Below are 24,518 nucleotides of genomic sequence, written 5' to 3'. Positions count from 1 at the left end.
ATCTTTTCATGAAATCATCCTCATGTGCACTAAAAACCTTGAAATTTGAAATACAAATGAGAAAAAATAAAAAAAATTAATAAAATAAACTAAGTTTTAAACTTATTTCAAAAGTAAGCGTGAAATTTTCAAACCTGAGGTTTGGGGCTGTTCGCAGTTACTAACTGCGAACAGGTTAAAACAGACAAAATAGTTGTTCGCAGTTAATGCGAACAGCTCCAAACCATAGGTTTGAGATTTTCAGGCTTACTTTTGAAAATTGTTTGATTCTTAGTTTATTTAATTATTTTTTTTTATCCTACTGATTTCAAATTTTCTCATTTTGTCAACAAGTCTACACTTATCATTTGATAAAGATGAAAAAATTTGAAAAAGTTGAGCGAAAAAATAAAAAAAATTAATCAAATAAGCGATAAATTAAACTTTTCCCAAAAGTAAGCGTCCAAACCCCAAAGCTGTGCTTTGGAGCTGTTCGCAGTTACTAACTGCGAACAGGTCAAAAAAGACAAAATAGCTGTTCGCAGTTACTAACTCCGAACAGAAAAAAAAATAATTTTTTTTTTTTTTTTTCTGTTCGCAGTTAGTAACTGCGAATAGCTATTTTGTCTTTTTGCTGTTCGCAGTCTAACTGCGAACAATTATTTTGTGTTTTTTGAACTGTTCGCAGTTACCAACTGCGAACAGCTAGTTTGTCTTATATGCTGTTCGCAGTTAGTAACTGCGAACAGCTCCAAAGCACAGCTTTGGGGTTTGGACGCTTACTTTTGGAATTTGTTTAAAATTTCGCTTATTTAATTATTTTTTTTTTATTTTTTCGCTCAACAATTTCAAAAATTCTAAAGATGATCGCATGCTCGCAGACCATTACTCATAACTAACAAGTCTTGAAATTGCTACTTTAGACCTCAAAACTCCACAAAGCCTAAATTGCTATTTGCTCAAATTTAGTGTGCATATATTCTATTAAAATAAAAGGTCTAAAGAAAATAAAAGTAAAATCAAATATAGTGTACAAATCTACAAGTGTATAGTCTATTTTAACATTTATTTTTATGTTTAAGTGTGTCAGCCATTGAATTACGCGTCATATAAGAATTTAAAAGTGTTAAATAAGTTAAATATAATCTAAATAAAATAAAAGGTACTAACCTAGTTGGTAACAATAATATTGAATTCAATAAGAGATTGAATTTTATTCATAAAGTTGATTAGTGGATTTGACTACAATTGAAGTTTTACAATTTATAAAAATAAGTGAGTAATTAAAGAAAATATTATTATGTTATTATCAAAACCTAAAATTTACGAATTTATTAGTAACTAAAGTATGAAAATATAATTTTTAACGTATAATACAAATATATGTTATCTAAAAATTTTTGACATATCATATTACTGAATAGATGACTTATTTAAGCCAAAAAATTATTGACGTAATTTAAAATTATTTATTGAATACATGACCTTTTGCAATCACGATTAGATTATGATTCAAATTGTCAAAAACTCTAGAAAATAACATTTTGTCAAAATTATAAATTATATTATGTAATAACAAAATTATTATGTAATCATCATCCACTAATATAATCTTTTTTCAATACTCTTGAAAATAACATAAAAAATTACTTAGATAATTCAATCGTTTACAGATTTTCCTACAATAACTCCAATTTTTTATTAAACATGAAAAATCCCAAGTATAATGGATATTTGCTTATAATGCAATGTAACCTTTTATCTATATAACAAATCATTTTGTATAAAAATAATAAAAAGCAAATACAAAATTATAGGGATTTTCATTGCTTTCTTTCTCACCCTCCCCAAACTCTATTTTGGGTTGGACATATTGGGATGATTATTATTATTTTTTTTAGTGAATATTGGGATGATTATGAAAAATAATAAGACAATCTTATACAAGACGGGATGAATATAATAAGTAGTCAATATAATGAGACATTTGGACTTTAGAGTGTGGTAAAAGATGGTGAATGCAAATTGAATATTAAGGTTTTGTTGTCCATTTGATTTCTATTCGGACAAACTGACGTTACATTCTCTTTCTTTCATGAAGCTTTAATCTCAGACAATCAATGGCTTCCAGTGGAAATCCAAATCCAAATCCAAATCCCAATCCAAATCAACAAAATCATTTTGATATGAACAAATTATTTAAACCCACAAATCTAGCACCAATTCAATCTTCCCCGCAAAACCCTACAACTATGGCTGCTCCATTAACTCCATCAGCTTCATACCCACCACCAACTGCTTCACCATATCCATTTCCTCCACAAAACCACCCATCTCCGCCGTTACCGTATTACAATCAAATTCCTTCTCAAGATTTACACCATCAAAGATCTGTTTCTTTCCCGACACCGCCTCTTCAACCTCACAATCCAACTCCAGGTGCTCGATTAATGGCTTTGCTTAGTAACCCTCCTTCGGATCTTAATTACTCTCAACAAAACGCAACTCAACCGAGTTCTTCTGATTTTTCAATGGCGTCCAATGTCCAGCCTACTCCAATTCGTATGCCCAGTAGGAAGCTTCCTAGGGGCCGTCATATAGTGGGTAATCATATGGTTTATGATATCGATACGAGGGTTCAAGGTGAGGAGCAGCCTCAATTGGAGGTTACTCCAATTACTAAGTATGTATCTGATCCTGGACTCATTCTTGGACACCAAGTTGCAGTCAACAAAACCTATATTTGCTATGGTCTTAAGATGGGAAATATTCGTGTACTTAACATTAATACTGCCTTGAGGTCTCTCCTACGAGGGCATACCCAGGTTCCGTTTCGCCCTCTTTTGATTTCTTGTTTGTTTTGGTAATGTTTCATTTTCTGTTTTTGTTAGATTGTTCATTTTATGCTGTTAAGTAACTGGGTTTGTGTGATTTAATATAGCCTTAAGACAAGCTGTGTTTAGTATGATTGAATAGGAAAAAGGATTTTTGGTGCGTTCTTACCTAGAGGTGAAGCAAAAATACAGAATAATTTATGCGGTTTATTGGTTTTGTAGCCTAAAACAAATAATTGAATTAGAGTAAGAGTAAATGAGAAATGTAAACTGTTTGAGATCCCTTCATTTGGGGCGTCACCCCTGTTTGGTTCGTTGACGAAACAAGTAAAGAAAGAAAGGTTTTTTATATGCGTGGACAAGATTCGAATGTAAAACACATGTTTATTTATGTTGTGTTTGGATGGGAGGATATCGACGGAAAAGAAGTGGAGGGAAGTGGTAAGATGAAATTTCCTTCATTTGGATACCAAAAGAGGAGGGAAAAAGGAGGGAAGAACGTTGGAGGGGAAACTCCTTTACTTTTGTACCAAATAAATTCTCTTAACATAAGAAAGACTTGGAGGAAAAATACATCAACCTTCCTTCCTTTTTTCCTTTAAATGTTATCCAAACATACTCTTAATATGAGTCTATTCCCAGATTAATGCTAAAAAACAGATTAATTCCCACTTTGCATTTTTTGGGAAATTATTTCCCACAATACCGTCCACGTGGAAAATTTTTTTTTTTTTTTATTTTTTCAGACAAAACCGCCACTTGAGATGGCGGTTTGCCTTAAGCACAAAAACGCCACATGAAGTGGCGGTTTGGTGAAGGCAAACCGCCATCTCAGGTGGCGGTTTGGTCCAGGTAAACCGCCACTTCATGTGGCGGTTTGCTTGTGGCCTGATTTTTTTTTTTAATTTATTTTCTTTCATTTTAAAATATTGAACGCAACATGCATTAAAGTAGTTCAATACCATCAATTCCATAATAATCAATTACGAACCGGCTTGTTCTAAAAAAAATAAATATGAAAATAATACAAAGATATATTACAATTATGGAAACTCATACAAGAAGTTCAAGTCATATAAGAATATACAAAGTTTGTTAAACTACAACCCCCGGCCCCTTTTGTTTTGCGCACCGGTGGATGATGATGGTGTGAACTCGTCAACCTCCGCAATGACATTAAGAGCAGGAGCTCGTCGTTGACTAGCACGCTGATATGTGATAATCCTTTGCGGAGGCGATGGATGTGGAGGAGGAGTGTTGATGGAAGACGGGGGAACGAACGGCGACATAGTAGCGGATGTCGATGGCGATTTGGAAGTCCGACCTCGAGTAGATGAACGCTGGTGGCCTCTTGTAGACCGAGAACTGGATCCTCCGGAAGAGCTACCTCGATGGGCTGAACTCCTTGGAGAAGGAGTGTGGAATGCGTCATCTACCTCGCCAATGACGGGTGGAGTCGGTATGAAGTACTCATAACCCGCTTGACTCAATGCATCGGTCAACGACGCGTTAATGGAGCCTAAGGTCTGAGAACATAGCCGATACCCCACGTCAACTGGCGATGTAGCGGCCCCTTGAATCGTGTCATTACATTGTATGAGCACCGATCGGATGCGCTCAGCCTGTTTGTTATCATTATATTGTTAAAAGAGTTACTTAAAACTATTACTATTTGTTATGAGTGTTGAAAGAAAACGTACCAGAAACGTAGATGTCGGATGGTAATGTGATCCTGGCTGCGCAAATGCGGTGTTCGTTAGGCGTAATATCGAGATGCGCCTGTACCAACTCATGTACATAGCAGAGCTATGACCTGTGAAGTTATCTCCTCCAACCAATGTAGATGCTCGGTCGTTCCAAGCATCTACATGCGATCTATGTCGTACGAGGTAGTTCTTGTCCCCAGTCCTCCGATCGATCGCATGTAGTTGAGGTTGGGTGTCACAGGCTTGCGGGATTACTTGCTCCAAACCGAATTGACGCATGACACGATCCGGTAGATGTAGCTTGACGATGTCAAAGCAAATAAGAGGACAACGTGATCTCCAAATCTCGTGGCCCGATGTACATATGTGCGGTAAAGCTTCCATCTTAGCCGCTGTGTAAGGCTGCCATGTCATCTGTAATAGAAATCAATATGCTTAGTAATGTATACAATTTATTCATAACTAATACAAATAGTAAATGTTACTAACCTGCTCGTCCCGTTGTCGATCTAGTGCGTCCTTGTAGTAGACGAGAGTATGTGGGGAGTGGGATCTCGAAAGATATACGCGAAGCCAGCTGCAAACAAATAAACATTGATTAACATTTTCATCTATCATAAAATAGTGAAATTATGAATTTGAATAGTGAATTGAGTGTTGCTACCTTACTGCCAAAGGATCCACCCCGCGCCGATGCTGTGACCCTAATATCGGTTCAAAATCATCCGCGTCATCTTCCTGATCATTTTGCCCATCCGGTCGAACCGTCCGAATAATTGGCCTCCCTATATGAATGTGCTCCCATGACCATATCTGTAATAACATCAAGCATCCACCAATGTCCTTGGCACCCCTACGAGATGCTCGACATAAGTTACGATACAGATACGCCAGGGTAGCACTTCCCCAACTGTACTCATCTACGCGCTCCAAATCTCCCAGTAGAGGGAGATAGATCAGCTGTACCGAGTCGCCGGTCTTGTCTGGAAACAAGATGCATCCAAACAGGTACAAGATGTAAGCGCGGGCATGTCTGTCAACCGTCACATCATCTGCATCATCCTCAAGCGCGCTAAAATGCTGTCGGAGCCAAGTCAGCTTCAATGACGATCCAACGATGATCTTGGGCTGGGTGGGGTCTTGAGGGTTTTCCGGCCTAACCCCTAGCAGCTCATGTACTAATGCTGGCCAATTTCCCTCCCCATGACCAATGACTGCTTGTCCTTCAACCGGTAGTCCCATGATAACTGCCACATCTTGCAACGTGATCGTTGCCTCGCCAACTGTGAGATGGAATGTATGTGTCTCTGGCCTCCACCTCTCCAGCAATGCAGTGATAAGAGCTCGATCGAGCTCCAAGCCCCCGCCCAACAACCGGTGAATGTATCTGAAACCAGCTAGCTCGACTACGTCTAACACCCTGTCATCCACCTCCCACCGTAACGTACTCGCCTGGTAGTGCTGACGAGTAACCAATTGGGCAGTGGAGCCCTCCCATGCAGCTACGCTCCTGTGGGTCGCCTGAAGCGTAAGCACTGATGGATCAACTGGGCCCAGCATCGCCATGATCGCTGTTACATACATAAGTGTTATAATAATCATATATCCAAAATCGGATCCAGTATAACTTACTTCCCCACCCCAATACACTATAACGGGATAATGATCCATATTCTGCAAGTACAAACATATTTTTCATTTGATTTCACATACACTTAATTGTTGAATGTGAGTAAGGGAAGTGTAAATTTGAATACAAGAATTTGTGATATTAAGGTATTACAACACTTGTTAGAAAGTTCATTTCACCCCTAGTAGCTAAAAATAGCATGAATATATACAAAAACCATGAAACTAACCCTACAAAGTAATAAACTTTTATTGAAGCATTTCATCAAACACTTTATATGCATACAAAACAAATCCTAAAATTCAACTACAAATGTGTAAAACGTAAGCATAAATCATGAAAACAATAGAATGTAACAAACATTTAACGTTTTTATAACTTCAATTCAAAACAATAATGAACAAAATAAACAATTTGCATATTGAACAAAAATTAGGGTTTTATTCATACCTTAAATGAGGATGAAAATAAACTAGTACACAAGGAGAAGATGGGAATGTAGTTGATTAGTTTAGTGGAATGAGAGTAATTGTAAATTTAAAGTAAATGAGAGTGAAAAAAATTTTTTTTTTTTTAGGGTTATACCGGCAAGAAGCAAGAAGAGCAAAATGAATTGTGAAAAATGTCGAAGGAAGCTGCTGTTTTGTATTGATACCAAACCGCCACTTAAAGTGGCGGTTTACTCCACATATTAATTTTTTTTTTTTTTTTTTAAAAAAAATTCACTTAACCAAACCGCCATCTCAGATGGCGTTTTACTTCAGATGCATGAATAAAACCGCCATTTCATGTAGCGGTTTTATTAAAAAAAAAAAAAAAAAAAAAATTTCTCAAAGCAATCCTACGTGGACGGTAAACTTGGAAATACTTTCCCATTTTAAGGAAAGTGGGAATTTTTTTTTATTTTGGCCATAGATTGGGAATAGACTCTCTTAATATTGATGGTGGGAAGAAAAAAGGAGGGGAGAATTCACATATTGTACAAAAGCAATTTTTTTAACATTAGATTGACTTGGAGGAAAATTACATCAACCTTTCTTCTCTGCCTTCCTCTCCATGTTTCCTAAATTGTTATCTAAATATACTCTAAAAATTCTAGTGATTGTAAGATATAAAGGTGATCAAAGAATTTAATGAGATTTATTTCATTGTAGCATTCATTTATTACCATGTGAAGAGTTATGCGGTTCATTTTATCACAGAAAAGATTTTATTATCGTATATATATAGCTTTCATGTTCTTTATAGTGTAATTAGTCCCGTGCTCATCACAATCATACAATTTAATAAAAAGACTGGAAAATTCCACGTGTCATCCTACAGAGCCTCGCTAGAAAAGAATTATATTGGTTGATGTTGGCTTGCATGGCAAATAAAATTAATCAACCTGTCATTTTTAGCCTACCTAAAAATTAACTAAACCGTATAACTTATCATTTTCAGAAACATAATAAATTGAATGATTCTTGCTTAGATTGAGTTATATTGATTAAATTATTTATTAGAATTATTATATATCGTAAATTTATCATGTTTATAAACTACTAATTATTTAAATATTTTTATAAAACCAATCAGCTAAAAGTTTTTATTGCTTAAAATGATATAAACAATACATTATATATGTGTATTAACAATTATTACTTTATATTTAATACACAATATGTTTATTATTACATATCTTTAAAATTTTTATTTATATATCTAGATTTTGATATTAAAAACTCCATGCATTGCACGAGGTTTTATGCTAGTATTCATAGTTTGGGAAATATGTATCCTGGGACTAAATCTTGTAGAGTATATCTGAGTGACAATGATTGTGCTTATCATTTGTCGTTAAAGATGGCATTTTGTTCTTAGTAGTGAATGTTAGGCTCGTTGATTTATTCTTTTTTGGTTATTTGTATTAGCATAAGATTTCATTGGATTTCTTAAACATTTTCCGGTGAAAATCGAAACATGGTTTCCACATATGTAGGAACATAGTTGCCAAATATTTTTTGTATGAACTTGATTCATAATATTCTTGGACCTGTCAATGAGCTATGTCCTGGTTAGAAACAAGAGGTTATTGCATGTTAATAGTTATGCCATTACCAAATTTATATTTTCTTGTTTGACTCGTGTCTATTGCTCTCTCTCTACACTACAAAATTGTATTTATTAGTAAAATTTTTTTTCTCAATTATATCAACCTTATTTCTAATCTTTATGATAACATTGTCTATTGCTCTCTCTCTACACTACAAAATGTCTAATTTACGTTTACAAATTACACTTAATATATGTCTTGAACCCCAATTTGAGTTCTTTTTATAAAGAGAAGAAGATATTGTTTTATACTGTATGTTTAGTTTTAAGGGGCGCGAGGTGCAAAAGGTCCTTTTTTTGAGTCACAAGGCGCTAGGCAAAGGCACATACTTTTTGCATGTGAGACTCAATTTCGAAAAAGCTCCAAAATCAATTTTAAAACTTATATAATACTTATAACCACACGACATTCATATTTTAATAATATATAAGTAAGATAAACATTACTTACCACATCAAGTCATATGATAAGTCAATAACATATGATAGTCGATAATATTACTTTAATAATATATATTTTAATAGTATATAAGTAAGATAAACATTACCTTAGCAATTATAGACATATGTAAAGAACAAAAATGGTGGTTCCTTGATACTTGAAATGTTACTTGGCACACTTAAACTAACACTAAAAATCTAAATCAGAATTATCGTTTTTATAAGCATCTTTACCATCTCTTGTGTAGTTGTCATCATTATTAATATTCTCTTCTTCCTCATCATTATCATTATCCTCTAAAACAAATTAAAAAAAATTAAGCAACAGTAGATATCAAACAAAGCAACAACCTTTACTCTTTATAAAATAAATCAAAACAAAGAGGAGAGAGAAAAAGGGGGAAGAGACTGAAATAGAGAGAAAGTAGGAAAATGGAAGAAACCAGAAAGAGAGAGAGAGCAAGAAAGAAAAAGATTGGATACGATATTCCCGGACGTCGATCAATAGAGGAGGTGACACTTGAAGGTAAAGCAACTACCTTTACTCTTATGTTTCTCACTCCTCGATAGCTTTAGGGAAATAAAAGGGGTATATTTTTGCTTTCCATTCAATAAACAAATAACAAATTGAGGGTTATTTCAGTAATATCAAGCAAAGACATGTTATTTATCAAAAATCACATCTCGCATACACTAGGTGCAAAAGTTGCGTGAGGCGGGGAGGTGCAGGCGCCAAAAAGATGTGCCTTTGAAGAGCCTCATGTGTCACGTTGCGCCTGGACTCAATGAGCAATTTAAGTGGTTGCCTCTTAGCGCCTCGGGCACCCTTTTTAAAACATAGACTGCATGATATTCTAGCCATTTAGATTGAAATGGTTGCTAGCTGTTGAAAGTTGGATCATGTTTTGAGAAATAAAAATTGTTTCAAGATATTAAAAATGACAATGAGACCTTATTAGTGCAAGAAGTTCCTCTACATCACTTTATATTGGATAGTTTTGCTTTATGACGATTTTTTTCTAGTCTTATATGGCAAGCTAGCTATATAACTTTCTTTGTTGACAATTTATGTTCTTACCCTTATGATATTACAAGTTTTTGTGGGTGCTCTATATATAGTTGGACATTGTAGGAAGAAAAATTTGTAAGTGTAAAATTATAAATATATTAAATATTTAGGGTTGGAATGAATACGTTTAGCGCATTTTTCTTGGTTTGGCCCATTTTAATGAAAAATAATTTGGGTTTTAATATCTTGGTCTATTTCTATGGGTGGGATATACTGGGTATGTTGATGATGATGAATATCTTGGTCTATTTGTAAGCTAAATGCACCAAGCCAAAGACTTTTCATTGAATTGAGTAGAGTCAATAAGCTAAATCCAAGGGGAATATTCTTTTTCTATAACGAGACCATTTCTTTATTAGGATCCAAAAATTTCACAACATATAATTTCTGTAATTTCTCTCATTAATCTTGTTTAATTTTTTGAAGTAGTCAAAAGCATGCCAAATTCGTGTTGCCCAAGGACATTCAAACAAATGCGTTCGAGATTTCTCATTCGAATACTTTTAAACACAAATCACATGCGTCACTTTAGTTACAATACAAATTAAAGGATTTAGTTTATTTTTGTATAAACTCTTTACAAAGTTTGTACCCCTTGTAGATTATTAATAAATTCTATATGTACTCTTTTTCTTGTCTTTGACATTTACTCGAAATTTGCGTATAAAAGGTCTGGTTTAGCGTGTATATGTCACATTTATTTATTCTTATTTCTTTTTCTTTAGAAGCTAAACAAAAAAAAAAAAACATTCCATTATCCTAGTGCCATTGAGTGGCTCTTAGGTGGGGTTTGGGGGGTTGGATGTACGCAACCTTACCCTTGTTTAGAAGTTGTTTTCAATTGACATTGATAGCAAACATGTGCAACTTCACGTAAGTAACAAGTCCAAATTTTTGTTTAGAAGCTAAACAACACTCAAAATTTGTGCATTCTATATATAGAAAAGAACATGGATGTTATGGTGATTGCAGGTGACCCTCGTTGACGCAGCACCTCACGATGTTACGACTCCTTTCGTCGACATTACAATGTGAATTGCTAATTTTAAAAAAATCGTTTATAATAGTAACGTATATCTTAAATTTTAGTTTATAATAGAACTTTTTGAACCTAATACAAATTTACACAACCTTAAATGGATGTTACTACATGTGTGAAATAATTGCTTACATGACGGGGATTAGCGGAATGATAAGTCATAGTTAAAAAATGCGGTTATGATCGTGATTGCGGCAACGGACATGAGGAATGATAAGCTATCCTTCATATTTTCCAATACACGACTTTTTGTACCTTTACAATGCAGAAATATCCATTTTTAAAACCTTTATATGATGTGATACGATGTTGCCTGGTTTTGCACTATTCATTCGAACGACCTCATTTCTAAAATGAATTTAATTTTCGACTTTTGTACTTTGTAGAAGTACTAGTGTAGACATGTGTGTCACATTTATTTTTAAAGTTTTCTTTCTTTAGAAGCTAAACAACTTTGCTATGTTTAACTTTGAGCCTGCCATTATTTTCTTCTTTGTTTTGATAGAATTTTTTCCCTTTCTTATTTGACAGAGAGTTACAGACATGGCCTTCTTTGCAGAGGATGTTCATTTATTAGCTAGGTATTGGTTAATTGAAAATTCTAATTGCATATCAGGTTATTTTTGCATCTACTAATCAGATAGTATATCATGCAGCGCTAGCATTGAGGGAAGAGTTTACGTATGGAAGATTTCTGAAGGTCCAGATGAGGAAGAAAAGCCACAAATCTCTGGACATATTGTTCTTGCTATTCATATAACTGGGGATGAAGGATTTGTCCATCCACGAGTTTGCTGGCATTGTCACAAACAAGTAACTAGTAGCTTTTAAGCTTTCTTGTTAGCCACTAGTAATTTTGTCATTTGATATCTTTCCCGGATATAGCATGTACTAATCTGTGCTATTTTTATGCATAAACTATTATTTTTGCAGGAAATACTTGTTGTAGCCATAGGAAAAAGTGTGCTCAGAATTGATACTACCAAAGTCCACAAGGGTGTTGAGTTTTCTGCAGAGGAACCTTTTGTGTGTCCTTTGGATAAGCTAATTAATGGGGTTCAACTTGTTGGTAAACATGAAGGGGAGGTTACAGATTTATCAATGTGCCAGTGGATGACTACTCGTTTGGTTTCTGCTTCAAAAGATGGAACGGTGTGTCATCTACCCTGCTGTATGCTTGTTCATTTATCATGCGTTTATGTATACATTTATTGTGTATTTGTGTAAAGGCTATAATAAATAACTTTTTTGCATTTGTTATGGATTTGATATTGTGAAAATCACATCTTTGTTGCTATTTAGTTTCAAGATGTCCTGTGTTTTGCTCATGTAGTCTGGATTCTTTCGAGTTGTTAGCTCTTGTCTTGTTGTGTTGCATACTGTATAAGATAATACTTGTATGTCAGACTAGGCTTTTGCATTTGACTATTGGGTGGTATTTATGCTCAATAATCTTTCCTGAAGGATGTAGATGAAGGACCAATCCTATGATATAAGTCTAGTTTACTAGTTCAAGTGGTTGTCGACACTCATTCTATTCAATGCTATATACTCTGCCCTTATTCTGTACTTATTTTAAGCAATTTTTTTGTATTCTTTGCAAAACTAAGCTATCAAGTCAAAAAAAAGTTTGTGTATCAATATATTTTCTTCTTTTGTGATTTCTTAACAAGTGATTATGTGACATCATGCTTAATAATTTCCTTGGTCTTCAGATTAAGATTTGGGAAGATCGGAAGGCACAACCACTTTTGGTATTGAGGCCCCATGATGGTCATCCTGTTGATGCGGCTAAGTTTCTGACTGCCCCACATCGTCCAGACCACATCATGCTTATCACAGCCGTATGCTATTACTCCTTTATTTGGTTCTTTTTTTGTAAAGTTTGGTTAGTTGTTGAATTTTTTTTGTTGGCTTCTTGATTGAAGTTGTACTTTATCCTTGGGAGTAGAGTAGTATTCTTTGCTCCATTTATCATTTTTTTAGTACTATCAACTCCCACAAAAAGAAAAACACATTACCCGTCCCAATGTTGTAAAACTCATTCTTTCCTTGGGGGGAGGGATGTTTGATGTACACAACCTTACCCTTGTAAAACAAAGAGGCTGTTCAATGTACTGAGTTTTCTGATTTCTATTTTGATCTTCAGGATGTCTTATTGCCTGAAATTATCCCATCACACATTTTTTTGTTTGCTCTCCATTGAGGTAACTTTTGTAAATGAACTTTTTTGGGATACAGGGGCCACTTAACCGAGAGGTGAAGCTTTGGGCTTCCGCTGATGAAGAAGGGTGGCTTTTGCCCAGTGATGCTGAATCTTGGCGGTGCATACAGACACTAGAGTTGAAAAGTTCTGTTGAGGCTCAAAGCGAGGAAGCATTTTTTAATCAGGTTGTAGCTCTCTCACATGGAGGACTTCTGTTACTCGCAAATGCGAAGAAGAATGCTATATATGTAATTCACTTAGAATATGGTGCCAACCCAGCTGTAACGCGAATGGATTATTTAGCTGAGTTTACTGTTACTATGCCTATTTTGAGCTTTACTGGGACAAGCGATATATTACCTCATGGAGAACATCTTGTTCAGGTTTATTGTGTCCAGACACAAGCCATACAGCAGTATGCTTTGGACCTCTCACAATGCCTGCCACCGCCATTGGATAACTTGAGATTAGAGACATCAGAGTCTGATTCTCGTGATGCTGCTGATGGAACTCCTTCTTTAGAGCCATCTGCAAGTAAATCTTTTGAAGTTCCTTTTTCTACAGCCAAACCAAGTATCAGTGGCGTTGGCAGTTCATCTGAAGTTAAGGGTCCTGTGAGCGCTGCTTCTGATACAACCTCCATTCAAGAAATTATTGCTTCAAATGTGGATTCCAATTCTGTTTCGTTATTATCTGCATCTAGCAACGCTGATGTGGCCTCTGTTCCATCTCCTGCTCTTCCTCTTAGTCCAAGGTTGACGAAAAAACTCAGTGATCTCCGTAGTAATCAAGCTCCTACTGATTATCCTGTTGATGGGCAGATTGATATTACACAAACAAGTTCATCAGCCTTGCCTTCCTCTAATTATGATAACAGAGCTATACAAGGGAATGCTCTTGATGTAGTCAATCCACCTGTCACATTTAAACACCCAACTCATCTTGTTACACCCTTCGAGATTATGGCTACTTCATCACCTGATGCAACCCGTGTTTCTGAAAAAGGTGACAATGATGCTAAAATTCAAGATGTTGTTTTGAATAATGACAAAGGAAATGTTGAAATGGACGTTAAAGTTGTGGGTGAAACTGGGTTTGCTAGTAATGATGAGTCTACTCGTACAGCAGATTCTCAAGTCATAACAGACAGGAAGGAGAAATCCTTCTTTTCTCAGGCGTCTGATCTTGGGGTTGATATGAGTCGAGAGTATTGTGCATTACCATCTGAAACATCTATTATGGAAGAAGCTAGAAATAGCATTATGGAGGCTCTAGCACAACCATCAAATTTTTGTGAGGAGGAAGGAGATGAAACAAGCAATGATGTGTCAGGAAAGGCTGCTGATTTTTCTGTCTCGACGAGTGTGCCACAGTCTTCTATAACTGTTTCCAAAGCGAAGAAGAATAAAGGGAAAAATTCTCAAGTAACCGGTTCACTGTGTCCTTCACATAGTGTCTCAAATTCTGCAGAACTGTTGCAGGTGCCCGTTTCAGGTTCTAGTGTGCCGTTAATGGAGCCTAATTCACAGATTCTGGCTATGCATGAAACTCTTAATCAGGTCACTAATCGAACTTTATGTTTATTGTATCATAGATGTTCATTGAAGTCCATCCTCGTCAAAGTGTCTGAATACTTTGGCTTTTGGACTATATATTGTTTTGAAATGGCTTATTTGGTATTGTGCTTAACATTGTGCTTCTTATACATTGTGAAATATAAGATGGTCATTGCATATTAGATCATGATTCATTTTGGAACATTTTGTTTATTATTGCATGGGTAAAAGCTTGTATGTTTGAATCTGCCCTAAGAGTATCTGTGATGGTGAGTAACCCCAAATACAGTCCTAATTCTCTTTCCTCCCCTCATTTGTCTAATCATTTTCCTTTATCTTTTCCATATTTCATCTCCCTGCAGCCATATGCTTACTGAAATATTTTGTTCTATTCTATATACCCAGCAATCTTGATTTTTTATCCCTAACAATATAAACTTACTTGGTTTCTACACCACATGCCACCTATTGTTGACTTATTTTGGTTTGGACTTCCCCATATTATTTACTCCCTCAAATTGATGCTCAACATTGGTTGGGGTACTCATTTAGTTTCCTGAATCAAATGGGAAGATATATGAGTCATCTATTGTTTCCTGGGGCTCTGAGGGTAGTATTGATAATGTATATCACGAGGTGGTTCTGTGTCCTCATGGAACAATCTATTTGATGTTGCGAAATTGATGACATTTAGACTTCATTTCGAAATGAGTTAGCTACTCCAAGAGTTCAAATTTTCCTTTTTAAATAGATTCAGTTCCCTGGATTTGCAGAATTTAGAATCTGTCTTCTTTTTTTGAATTAGGAAAATCTAATCAGATAACCAAGCCCGCATGGTCGAATAATATAAATTCATGTTTAGACGTCTGATATCATATCTGTTTGAGGTGATATTTTGTAATGTTTTCGTTGGTGAGACATGATGGGTGATTCTGTTGGACTCTGTTCTTTATCCATTGATTTGTCCAGTCTGAAATGACATCGCACAGGACAAACATTTAAGAGAGACCCTTATGTGAAGGAATATGCTCACTCTCTTCAGCAGGAGCATGAGATCTTGCATTTGTCAATTCTTCTCCGATACGATCTCATTCTTGGGATATACTGATTGATCGTAGTTACTTGTGTTGTGTATTTGTGACTTTTGATATTGCACTTGTCTTTGTTGTCCTTTCCTTCTTTTTGGTTTTGGGTTGATTAAAGGAGAGGGAGGAGGTTGGAGGAGCTTATGTTGGTGGTTTTTTCAATACAAAGACGTGCATTATTCCTTTGCCTTTTGTTTTTGTTTGTGTTGTCAGCTTTTTGCATTGATACTCTATCAAAATTTCTTGTGTTAGCTAGTAGTGCTTGATGAAAGATCTTTCTAGTTATTGATCAAACTATTTTGTGTTCTATCATGTTGTCTCATGTTTCTTTCTCCATTTTCTGCAGATATTAGCAATGCAAAAAGAAATGCAGAAGCAGATGAGTACAGTGGCAGCTGCACCAGTTGTCAAAGAGGGAAAAAGATTAGAGGCAGCTCTAGGACGTAGCATAGAGAAGAATTCAAAGGCAAATACTGATGCTTTATGGGCTCGTATACTGGAAGAGAATGCTAAACTCGAAAAGTCATTACGAGGTATGACACAAATTCCTGGTCTTATAAGTAACATTGTGAACAAGGAGCTGCTTGCTGTACTTGAGAAAACATTGAAAAAAGAATTGCCTGCGGTTGGAACAAATGTAGCTCGTGTATTAAGTCCGGCTGTAGAGAAAACTATTTCTTCTGCTATAACGGATTCCTTTCAGGTTAGTTCCTTATTAGTTATGCACAGATTCTGAGGAAAATGTTATAATATATGTCGGTTTTTGCAAATTATTGTGCTAGTTGTTATGAGTACTCGTCAGCGGTTTTTACTTGAAGTTCATGAACAACTGTGGCACACGTGATGGTTCTTGAGATGGTAATTTCCCGTTTCCTTGACATCATAAGATTATGTTTTCATAGCACTAAAGTGGTGCTGGTAACATGCCTAATAAACTTGAGGGAGATTTACAATGTAAGCAATCCATGTGAAGTGCTATAGGATAAGAAAAAGGACTTGCAAATGGATTTTATTGACCTGAAAGACATACTATAAGGTAAAAGTGAAATACTTTTGTTGGCAATGACAAAAAGGGTATTTTTTTAGATATATGTTAATATCATGCAAGATATGTATCGAGTAATAATGACAAATGTTGGGATATGTGGAGGAGCAACATAAATATTCCAATTATATTTGGTCTTAGATGAGATGTTACAATTGTTTTAAAGAGACATGCCATAGTGTATGTTGTTGGTGGACGAAATTGTTTAAGTGGATAAGACAAGAGATGAGGTAAATGCTAAGTTACAAAATTGGACACAAAAGTTAGAGCCATGTGGATATAATTTAAGTAGGAGATAAACATAATGCATGAAGTGTCATCTTAGCACGAATGGCTTGAGTAGGGATGCTTTTAAATAGGAAAATAATGAATTTGCTCAATGCCCATGCTTTAAAAACATAGGGTGGTGGTCCATCTTTGAGTAGTGGGGATAGCCAAAATGTGACCCATGGGATGATATATGGGTGACAAAAATGGACAGCAATACCCAAGATATTACGTGATGAAGTTACACCCCCAAATCTTAAGAGTAAGTATTGTAGGCATCAAAATGTTGAGAATTTTAGGAAAGATCGATGTGGAAAGATGGGAGTAGCGCTGTTACTTAGATAAATAAGTGGATATACTTTGAAGAATATAATTAGATGAAGACATAAGGAAAGGTTTAGGCATCATACGTATTGAGGATGGGATGAAAGAAAATCATTTAAGTTGGTTTGGGCATGTGCAACAACCAAAGAATATAAAGAACCTAATTTATGAGTTGAGATGGTAGATAGTCGGAAGGAATTAGAGGAGAATCCGTGTGGACAATCTCTGGGTGGTTCATGTAGTCTATCACTAGGTTTCATGACCGATTAACCGTCTTTGAAAGGATTGTGATTGTAGCATACAAGCTGGAGCTTTCTCCATTCAGCCTAATTTCCAGTCTTCAATGTTCCCTAGTAGAAGAGAACCATCGCTGACCATGTTTACTTGCTCAGTCTCAAATATTTCCACCACAGTTCTATGCAGACCTCCATTGGGTGCTACTTCCTGAAACTCTCTTGAATGTACGCTCTCTATTACATGCAGAGCAAGTTAACTCATAAATTCCCATTTAGTGGCAAGCTACGCTGCACTCAGAAGCTACATAGATGATTTCATTGCCCTACAACAGTAGTTTCCAGCTTTTCACCTAGAGTGCACTTTGGGCTTTTGTTAATGTAATGCTTTAAAAATGTTGTGGCTGAATTAAATCAATACTCGTTTCAGAAAAGAAGTTTCAAGTAAGTTATTTGATTTTTTTAATAAATACTTATCACTTGAAGTTTCTCTTATGGAATCGTTTGAATGACCAAATAAAGTTATGGTGTGAACAAACTTCTGCACATAACCTATTTAGTAATCGAAAGAGTTGCATTTTTCTTTCTGGGACAGAATTGGTTTACTGTCATCTTTGACGGGCTAGGTATATAATTTATTTCAAATGAATTCTTGTGCGCAAAAGGATCATTTGGCTTAAGGTTTGTTTATAGAACTTTGTTCTTGTTATAGGGAGTTGGTGCCGCAGTGTGCGTGGTTGCTTATATGGAAAGGCTTTATTCAGCTGTTGAGATTGTTGTTGAATGTCGTACAAATGTTACCAACTTTTTATATGGTTCTTACACAACTACACAAGCATATTCACTGCATACCATTTTGGTTTTTGTACATTGTCTTGACTTTACTGCTATGACCGGTTTGAACCAAATCTGTCATGTTTTTTGTAGACGTGCCTTTCCCTTTTTCATTTTCGGATGGTAGTGCTTTCTTCTCATCACTAATTGCATCTTGTGCAGAGAGGAGTTGGTGACAAGGCAGCAAGTCAACTGGAAAAGTCTGTAACATCAAAACTTGAAACTACTGTTGCTAGGCAAATCCAAGTGCAGTTTCAGACTTCTGGTAAACAAGCACTTCAGGTATATGGAATTTTCATGTTCAATGAATTGCTTATGTATAAACTTCTAGATTGTTGATGCTTGTGGGTGGTAATTGCACTGTGACACACTGACAGTTATTTCATATGTTTTCAGGATGGGTTGAGATCTTGTTTAGAGGCTTCTATTATCCCTGCTTTTGAGATGTCCTGCAAAGCAATGTTTGAGCAAGTTAATTCTGCATTCCAGAAGGGAATGGCTGAACATACGACTACAGCAACACATCAAATAGAATCGACGAATTCCCAGTTGGCTCTTGCTCTGAGGGTATAAGCGATTAAAGTGGATTTGTTTTGATCATATGCTTTATCAAATGTCTTGAGCTCACTTCTGTTATTTGTCTGTCACACACACCATCATTATGTATACAGATTACTATTAGAGATGACTCAGAGCCGGTAAAAAAATGATTATTTTGAGTCTTGGACTTGATTTGAGACTCTTCCTGCTATGTGATCAAAATTTTTGTTTTTTTAATTATTTTTTCTTTCCATTAACAGCTCTTCTGATTGTTTTCAGTTTGAGTAATGCCGTGTTATATCGAGTATTATGAATAATTTTTTTCTTCAGTTCTCTTTTCTTGAGCTTTTAAAAACATTAATTTTTGAACAAATCTTACATGAATGTGAAATGAATTGGGTTCATGGTCTGCAGTAATTTATTTTGAGATCGAAGGTAGACCTCATTGAAGTTTTTTTATTGTAAGTTTCAATGACTGGTCGTTTTGTTTCTTTATTCTTTCATGTTTGAAAACTTGAAGAGGAAAAGGTAGGCCAAAGATGAAGTTGATAACAAGAAATAAGAATGACGTGAAAAATGGGATTTGCAAATTTATATGACAAAAGATAGGAATCAATGGACAAGGGGAATATATGAAATATAAATTGATTTTCCTAGTTGTCGATTTTGTAGTAGATTGGACTTTCTAAAGTGTAATATTATGTTGATTTTTTTTTAATTCTTGTAGTGGATCCCATATGTTAGGGTTAAAGATTTGGCATTGTTGTATTATTTCATGTTGATTAGAAGTTGATATGCTGCAGTATCTTTTTCCTGTTTCACTTGTCTCCTTTTCTAACTGATGGCTAAAAACATTTAATAAAGGGAGGAAGATAAACTGCCTTTAATAAATATTATTGCGTGGCTATTTGATAAATTTTGCTCTTATTACTGCTGACACTCTCCACTTATTGCCTAATTATGCAGGATGCTCTAAATTCAGCATCATCTCTTACTCAAACCTTGAGTGGAGAATTGGCTGATAATCAGAGGAAACTGTTAGCTCTAGCAGCTGCTGGTGCAAATTCAAACTCTGGAAATTCATTGATTACCCAATTGAGCAACGGTCCTTTGGCGGGTCTGCATGAGAAGGTTTGAATTAATTAGTTTTATGTGAACTTTGAAATTTTTACTCAATTGTAAATTTTTTTTTACTATTAGTCTTTTCTTAATTATTGGTTGCTAGGGTCTCTTGACGCTTTTTATGTTTAAAAAGTATATCTTTTTATCTTGGATATTTGCGCGAGCTCACGTGTCTTTTAGGTTGAGCAGCCATTCGATCCAACCAAAGAATTATCTAGGCTAGTTTCTGAAAACAAGTATGAGGAGGCATTCACTGCTGCTTTGCAAAGAAGTGATGTATCTATTGTCTCCTGGCTATGTTCACAGGTATGATTGATAATTATGTGGAGTTATTTATAGTAGGTCCAAGTCTTTGCTCTATTTCATTCGGAGTTTTGTAGTCGCATGCTTTTTGGAATCCATGGGAATGTGACAACAATATAAATCGACAATCTGAAATCCTGTCTGCAAAAAAATGAATGCAATTTTGAGTTGTATTGATTTTCCTGTGGATAATGTAGTGCAAGTAATGGAAAATAGAAAATTTTGTAGGTCAAATGTGGTGTTTGCTAATTGATGAAGCAAAATTTGAAAGGTGGTCCATGCATGTTTCTAAATTGACATAAGACTAAAGGTGATGGATAGAAAATTTAAGGTGTTTTTTATGCTACATAGTCAATCGTCTCACTAATAATGGATCTGCTGAGGTTGCAATTGACTTGCTTGCTAGATCACTTGTGTGTTCTTCTGCACCTGATCTAACGACCATTCATGCCAATGAGCCTTTTATTTCTTGTAACTATTTGATTTTACTAATTCACCTATACTTTTTAAAATGTCTCAAATTTGTGACAACAAAACAAGGTTACGATCAGTCACAAAATGGCATAGAAAAAAAAAAAATCAATCACCCCACATTTCACGACTTCACTAATTTTGGTTAAGGAAACTAGCTTAGCTTGTGAGTAGATGTTTTATTTGCTATTTTCGAGTTAGTTTTGACTTCACAGTAAGTGCACAACTCTTTTGTAGTAGAGCCATAGTGTAAAAACAAGCGCATCGGCCGCATCAAGGGATATCCTATGATCGACCAATAAATAGGCGTTACAATAGCCACATCACCCCTGTTACTGCATCGCCGTTACCACAATCACCGCATTTTTACTCTTTGTATCCACAGAGAGTAAGGTTATTGTGTTGATGCTTCTCAATCAGTGGTTGATAATTGACAAACATTGGACTGATGGATTATCAACAACAACAATGCTAGAGCTTAATCCCAAAAGATTGGGGTCTGCTACATGAACCAATATATTAGTTATAATGCTCGTCCACATGGGTACTTCTTCTCCATACATTTTAATTTTCTACCATCTCAATTTATAAATGTGGATCCTTCATATTATTTTCCACTTTTGTCATCCAAGTCATCTTCGGTCTTCCACGCCCTCTTTTTAAGTCTTTCGAGCTTCAACTATCTGTCTTCCTTATCAGTTTGCTAATACCTTGTCTTTTACACATATCCAAACCATCTTTAAACTTTTATCTTTCATCTTTTCCTTAATATTTGCAACTCCTAAACTCTTTCTTATATCTTTATATCAAATTGTATCCCTCAAGGTATACGTATACCCACTCATCCATCGAAGCAATTACATTTTCGTTACTCATCTTTCTCTACCTTGAACCTTTCAAAATGCCAACATTTGAATCCATATAGTAGTGTTGGTTTAATGGTCGTTCAATAGAATTTTCCCTTTTATTTTAAATGGACACTTCTATCACAGAATATTCAAGTAGTTGCTTTTCATTTTTTCTGCTCATACTCTATTTTATGGGTCACAACTTATTGGATGTCCCCATTATTCTGAAATATGCACTTAAGGTATTTGAAACATCCACTTTGAGTGATTTCTTCTTTTCTTACTTTTTAGTGTCTCTCGCATGTTGTTTGTACTAAAGCTACCCACCATGTACTCAGTCTATCTTTTCTGACTTAATTTGAAATCTCATGACTCCAACTCTTGGGAACACCCTTCTTTGTCATTGCCCACCAAAGTACTTCTCTTAGTATCTTGTCCTATGCTTTTTTTCAAGTAAATAAAAACCATGTACAATTCTCTTTTTCTAGCTCTATACTATTCCATCGTTTGTCTCAGTGTAGCCAGGATCGGAAGATTGGCCTCCGACCCCCGATCTGGATCGTGCTACCCCAATCGCGACATTTTGGAACGTTAGGATTCACGACCTGGAACGTTGAATCAATTGATCCCAAAACCCTAATTGCAATATTAAAAAAAGAAATTACTATAAAAAAACATACAGATTGTTTATTGTTTGTTGGAGATAAAGAAGATGAAGGGAGGAAATGATAAGCACCATTAAAACTCCAATACTTTAGTTCTTGAAGATGAAGATAAAAGGAAAGGAGATTAGGAGATGAATCGTAGATGAAATTTTGAGGATTTGTTTAAAGAAGTTTAAGAAGATACTCCCTTTCCCTCTGTTCCTTTTTGTTTGTCCACTCTAAATTTGTCCACTTTAAGAAAGAGAAATTTAAATTAGATTTTTAAAGTATATATTGAAGATAAAATATATTCATGTGAAATCTTGTTAGATTTGTCTTGATGTAAAGTTTTTTAATATATAATTTTTAGAATTTTTTATTATACGTACTTAAAGATATTAACGCTTAAAATTTACTAAAAAATACGTGCAAAAGGTAAAGTGGACAAATAAAAAGGAACAGAGGGAGTAATAATTATGTATGGAGAGGTGAAGAGTCATGTCAAAATGTAATCATGAATGTGCATTGGTACTCTACAACACTTAAATAAGTTGTCTCCTATAATTTAATTAAATTAAAAATTTAGAATAGCATATTAAAATGTTTTATTTTCGGAAATTAATATCAAATGTCATACAAACATACAAAGAGAGAAATTGATGTTAAATGTGAAAAATTTATAAGATTTTATTTCCTTTTTCCAGATGTTAAAATCTCATAAAAAAAATTAATGTTAGAAAGTAATCGATCCCAAATTGTATCTCGATCTGGAACAAATTGTGCCGCAAGACAAAATCTCGACCCAAAATTTTTCGTTCCCTCCTCAAAACTTTAACACTTGTGAATCGCGTTCCCGATCCCGTTTCGCGACCCGAATCGTACCTCGATTCTGGCAACAATGGGGTTTGTCTCATAAGATGAATTGCTTCCATTGTAGTCTCGTAGATCTCCATGGCATAAATCCAAATTGTGTTGTCTTTTGAAAACCATTTACTTTTAGATGAATTGGAATCGTGCAAAAACAAGGCCACATTATCGTATTGCGACCATATTGTAAAGGTTTTTGAGTTTATCGCGACCGAATTACAAGCCATTCACCGCAAAATTATCCATATTGGCTGTGATATCCATTTCGCGACCATGAGCGAAGCCATATGTTTGCACTATCCGACATACAATTAGTTTTGCCTTATTGTATGATTTGTAGTTTTTGTTTGTACATGCTTTGTGCCATGACCTGGTAGGCACGTTGGTGCCCCTTGACATTCTGTACTAGTTTTGTTAGTTTACTTTCTGCAACATATGAAAGATTCTCAAGCTCATGAATATGAAACTATGCCTCATGTGCCAGGTTGACCTGCAGCGACTGTTGTCAACAATTCCTCTGCCTTTGAGCCAAGGGGTTTTACTGTCTCTTCTGCAGCAGCTCGCTTGTGATATATCAAAAGATACAGCTAGAAAGCTGGCGTGGATGACTGATGTTGCTACTTGCATAAACCCGCATGATCCGATGATCGTAGTGCATGTGCGTCCGATTTTGGAGCAGGTTTACCAGATATTAAATCATCAACGAAGCCTCCTTAACAACTCGTTCGTAGAGTTGTCGAGCATCCGTGTGGTCATGCATATCGTTAATTCCATGTTGTTGACCCTCAAATGATCCTGTTGTCCGTGTGATCATGATTGTGTATAGAAGTCGTTTTTGTCTCGCTTGAGGGCTGGAAACTTGTAAATCGAGATGTTTGTCTTGATTGAATTAATTTCAAGTTTCCTATACATGTTGTAGAAGAATGAACTTGTTCTATGCTGCTGAATAAGATTTAAGGCTATTAAGCAAGTGTAGAGAAGCATATTAAGATGGACATGAACTCCGTCTCGATTTTGTGCCTTCATTAGAGGCGAACCTTTGTAGATTTCAGACTCGTTGTCTCGTCATGACCGTAATATACAAGACAAATTTTGTTCTGTTTTACTCTTATTTGCTATGTTTGAGTTTTTTTTTATGAGCAAGTCTCATGCGGAATTACCCTATGAATATTTTTTTTGCTATTGACTTTGCTACATATCTTTCAAAAAACTCTAAATGGAGAATTGAAATATTGAAAACATAATGGGGTTTGTTCTTATGAAATGTGGGGCTTGGAGTTACGAGTAATTGGATACTTGAATTATTGGATTTAGAATACGATACGAAGTTAGAAGTTATAAATATTTAAGTAAAATATAAAAATATCAAAAAAGTTAAGTA

At 35.3% G+C, this 24,518-nt stretch overlaps 1 protein-coding gene across 2 annotated transcripts; it reads left to right on the top strand.

The window, feature by feature from the left end:
• Positions 1-1,979: 1,979 nt before the first annotated feature.
• LOC130824403 (enhancer of mRNA-decapping protein 4-like) lies at positions 1,980-24,248 on the top strand. Of its 2 annotated transcripts, none has more exons than XM_057689402.1 (12): positions 1,980-2,804; positions 11,324-11,373; positions 11,449-11,605; positions 11,726-11,944; positions 12,508-12,636; positions 13,034-14,557; positions 15,986-16,342; positions 18,505-18,624; positions 18,739-18,909; positions 19,849-20,013; positions 20,185-20,310; positions 23,622-24,248. In XM_057689402.1, the coding sequence occupies exons 1-12, from the start codon at positions 2,100-2,102 to the stop codon at positions 23,928-23,930; spliced, it is 4,032 nt and encodes a 1,343-aa protein (XP_057545385.1). In that variant the 5' UTR covers positions 1,980-2,099; the 3' UTR covers positions 23,931-24,248. The 2 variants fall into 2 exon arrangements, with proteins under 2 accessions (XP_057545385.1, XP_057545386.1); XM_057689403.1 differs by having other exon boundaries at positions 1,992-2,804; positions 20,194-20,310.
• The last annotated feature ends 270 nt before the right edge of the window (positions 24,249-24,518 follow it).

This window comes from Amaranthus tricolor, chromosome 9 (genome assembly GCF_026212465.1).
Source record: "Amaranthus tricolor cultivar Red isolate AtriRed21 chromosome 9, ASM2621246v1, whole genome shotgun sequence".
Lineage (NCBI taxonomy): Eukaryota > Viridiplantae > Streptophyta > Magnoliopsida > Caryophyllales > Amaranthaceae > Amaranthus > Amaranthus tricolor.
The sequence above is the reverse complement of the archived record's forward strand: the minus strand, read 5'-3'. Positions and strand labels throughout refer to the sequence as shown.